Consider the following 2,536-nt stretch of genomic DNA (forward strand, 5'->3'; position numbering starts at 1 on the left):
TAAAAACACTAACATAAATGGTGCTAAAAGTAAAGTATGTAGGCATTATTGTAGCAAAACTATTAAACGTGTATCTTAATCTGTGTGTGCGTATTCAGATGTGTTAACGTATAATACAATCAGTAAATATGTTCTGAGATTTTTGAGCATGAACAGGAATCTTCAAATGTGTATTAAGATTCTATCTGAGATTCTATCTATCTCCAAAACTTAAATACAGACAAGTGTCTTTTTACACAACTTTTGCAATACTTTTCCTAGGAAGATTTATAAATGCATGCAGCAATCAACAAATGTGTCTGGGGATTTGTCAAATACACATTCACAAATCTTAGGACACATTTACAGATTGTTTTAAAGATTTCGATATATGATGTTTTGATAGAATAATGGCCCCATATAAAGTGCTTTACAAAGAATCATGTCACTTCAGTAGGATAATTTGAGACAATCAGATATAGAAGTGTTGTAAATCTGTATATCTGGAGGGCTTTGCAATACTAGTTTCCTGCCCAGTGTAATTGTTTTGTGTTGATTTTGTTTGAGCAGACATTTTGGGACTCTGAATTACAATAAGCAATTCATTTTTCCCCCCCTGTGTTTTGATAAAATGTGCATAACCAAAATGATAAAATGATATTCGAATTTAAACCATCCTAAAACAGGTAAACAGTTTCAAAATACCTGACTTTCAGCAAAGAGTGCTGGCCATCTTTCCATGATGTCCTTTACTGGTGGCTCCAAGGTCACAAACTCCCTTCTTCTCAGGGCAAAAGTAGAGTCCATGTTCTTGTTTAACAGAGTGGCATTTGGAGATCTTTTTTTCATCTCTTCCACAAGTTCCGTTATTTTGGACTCCATACTAGTCTCATCTTCACCATCAGGTAAATTGGGTAGGAAGTTCACTTCAAACCGCTTGGGTCTTTTGAAAGGTCTTTGAGGCGCTTGGCCTTTTCTTTTCCCTTCATTTATGGCCACATCATTACACCCAGCTCGGCGTAGTTTTGTGCGATAATTACCCATTTTAAATTTGACGCTATTTTTCCAGCCATTACATCCATTGGAGGAGCCTGGTTCAGCGAGACATGGATGTTTTTGAATAAGAGCAGTTGCAATATCAAGGTATTCTTCATCACAGGGATATGCCTTGAAGCTGTAAATAGACTCAGCAAGTTTTTCGAGGATCTCATGCTTCATGTACCTGGGCACTTGTAGATATTTCTTGTCCCTCATATAGAGGAGATTTGCTTGGCGTAATCTGTATTCAATGTCTACAGGAAAAGAAGGAATTTCAAAGTTGTCTGGCCATGGAGACCTTGTAAGACTTGACCGACTTTCGGGGGAGGAGATAGACATGGTCTCTGTGTCAGCAGTGCTTGGTGTGGGTGTTGGCACCAGGGAGAGGATCTTTATGGTGGGTTGCTCAGGCAGGTCAGCAATGTCAGCCAGGTTGACGAGTGCATTGTTGAAATCTGGATCCTCATACTGAAGGCAGAACTTGTATTGAAGACCCAGCTTGCCCTCAAGCTGTTCAACAAGTGATTCAAGTGTCTGAGGTTTCTCATTCAGTGTAATCTTCCTAATGTCACCGTCATGCACAATTACTCGTAGAATGGTCCGTGTCCCCATTGTTTGTTGTGATTCTAAAAAAGGATTCCAAAAAATGAAGTTAAATTCCTGTTTGATACTTCAAATCACATCCAGTCAGCACATAATATAATGTCTAAGGGTCACAAATGTTCTGCCTCTAATTTTGTAGGCTGCCAGAGGAAACGGGTCATTCAGATCACACAACATGTGCACCGAAAGTGATGACCCATGATTGCATAGCTCATAAGAACGCAGGTGCTCATTATACCATGCTGTCAGATGTTTGCACAAAAACAATACATCACTGTTAATGACAATGATTTTGTCAATTTGCCTGAAATCTGGTAGAGCTGAACAAGCACCAACAGACACAATCATATCAGGACTGTATTTGATGCCTTCAATGCTCACAGATGATGCAACAAAGACAGTGTTCTGAGCTGCATTCTTCTGTTTCAGTAAGTTCTGAATATTCTCTGGGAAAGATGAAACCAATGAAACTGTCACCTTGTCCATTTGTATAGAAGGTTTGAAAAATGAGGAGGAATCCACATGGTATGCCATCATTCTTTGATGCCTGACAGCCAGAGTTTGTGTGACGTTTTTGAAGTTTTTTGTGTTGCGAATGACTTGTTTGAAAAATTTGTGTTTGCCTTCAAAGCGCATTGTCCACATGTCTCTGAGTGGCCCATGTATTCTCATCAGCTGTGGATAATGCTCAACAAAGTGGTGCTTGGGGCGCAATCTGAAATGAGGAAATACTTCCAAAAGTAAGCCTCTATGCTCTGAGATCTTGGCCTCGAGAAAATCAATAGAATCTTCCGTTAATCTAAATGATGCTGCCAGGTCTAGTATGTCCTTCAAAAGCATCAAAATTTCCCATGTTTGATCATTCTCTGGGACATCAAATCCAATCATGAGTGGGAGAAGTCTTGTCAGGGCCCAG

At 39.4% G+C, this 2,536-nt stretch overlaps 1 protein-coding gene across 1 annotated transcript; it reads right to left on the bottom strand.

Moving 5' to 3' along the window:
- Positions 1-427: 427 nt before the first annotated feature.
- LOC104948351 (sterile alpha motif domain-containing protein 3) lies at positions 428-2,491 on the bottom strand. The gene has a single exon (XM_010774546.1). The coding sequence runs from the start codon at positions 1,627-1,629 to the stop codon at positions 676-678; it is 954 nt and encodes a 317-aa protein (XP_010772848.1). The 5' UTR covers positions 1,630-2,491; the 3' UTR covers positions 428-675.
- Between the last annotated feature and the right edge of the window lie 45 nt (positions 2,492-2,536).

The sequence above is a fragment of the Notothenia coriiceps genome, unplaced genomic scaffold (genome assembly GCF_000735185.1).
Source record: "Notothenia coriiceps isolate Sejong01 unplaced genomic scaffold, NC01 NC01_scaffold00014236, whole genome shotgun sequence".
Lineage (NCBI taxonomy): Eukaryota > Metazoa > Chordata > Actinopteri > Perciformes > Nototheniidae > Notothenia > Notothenia coriiceps.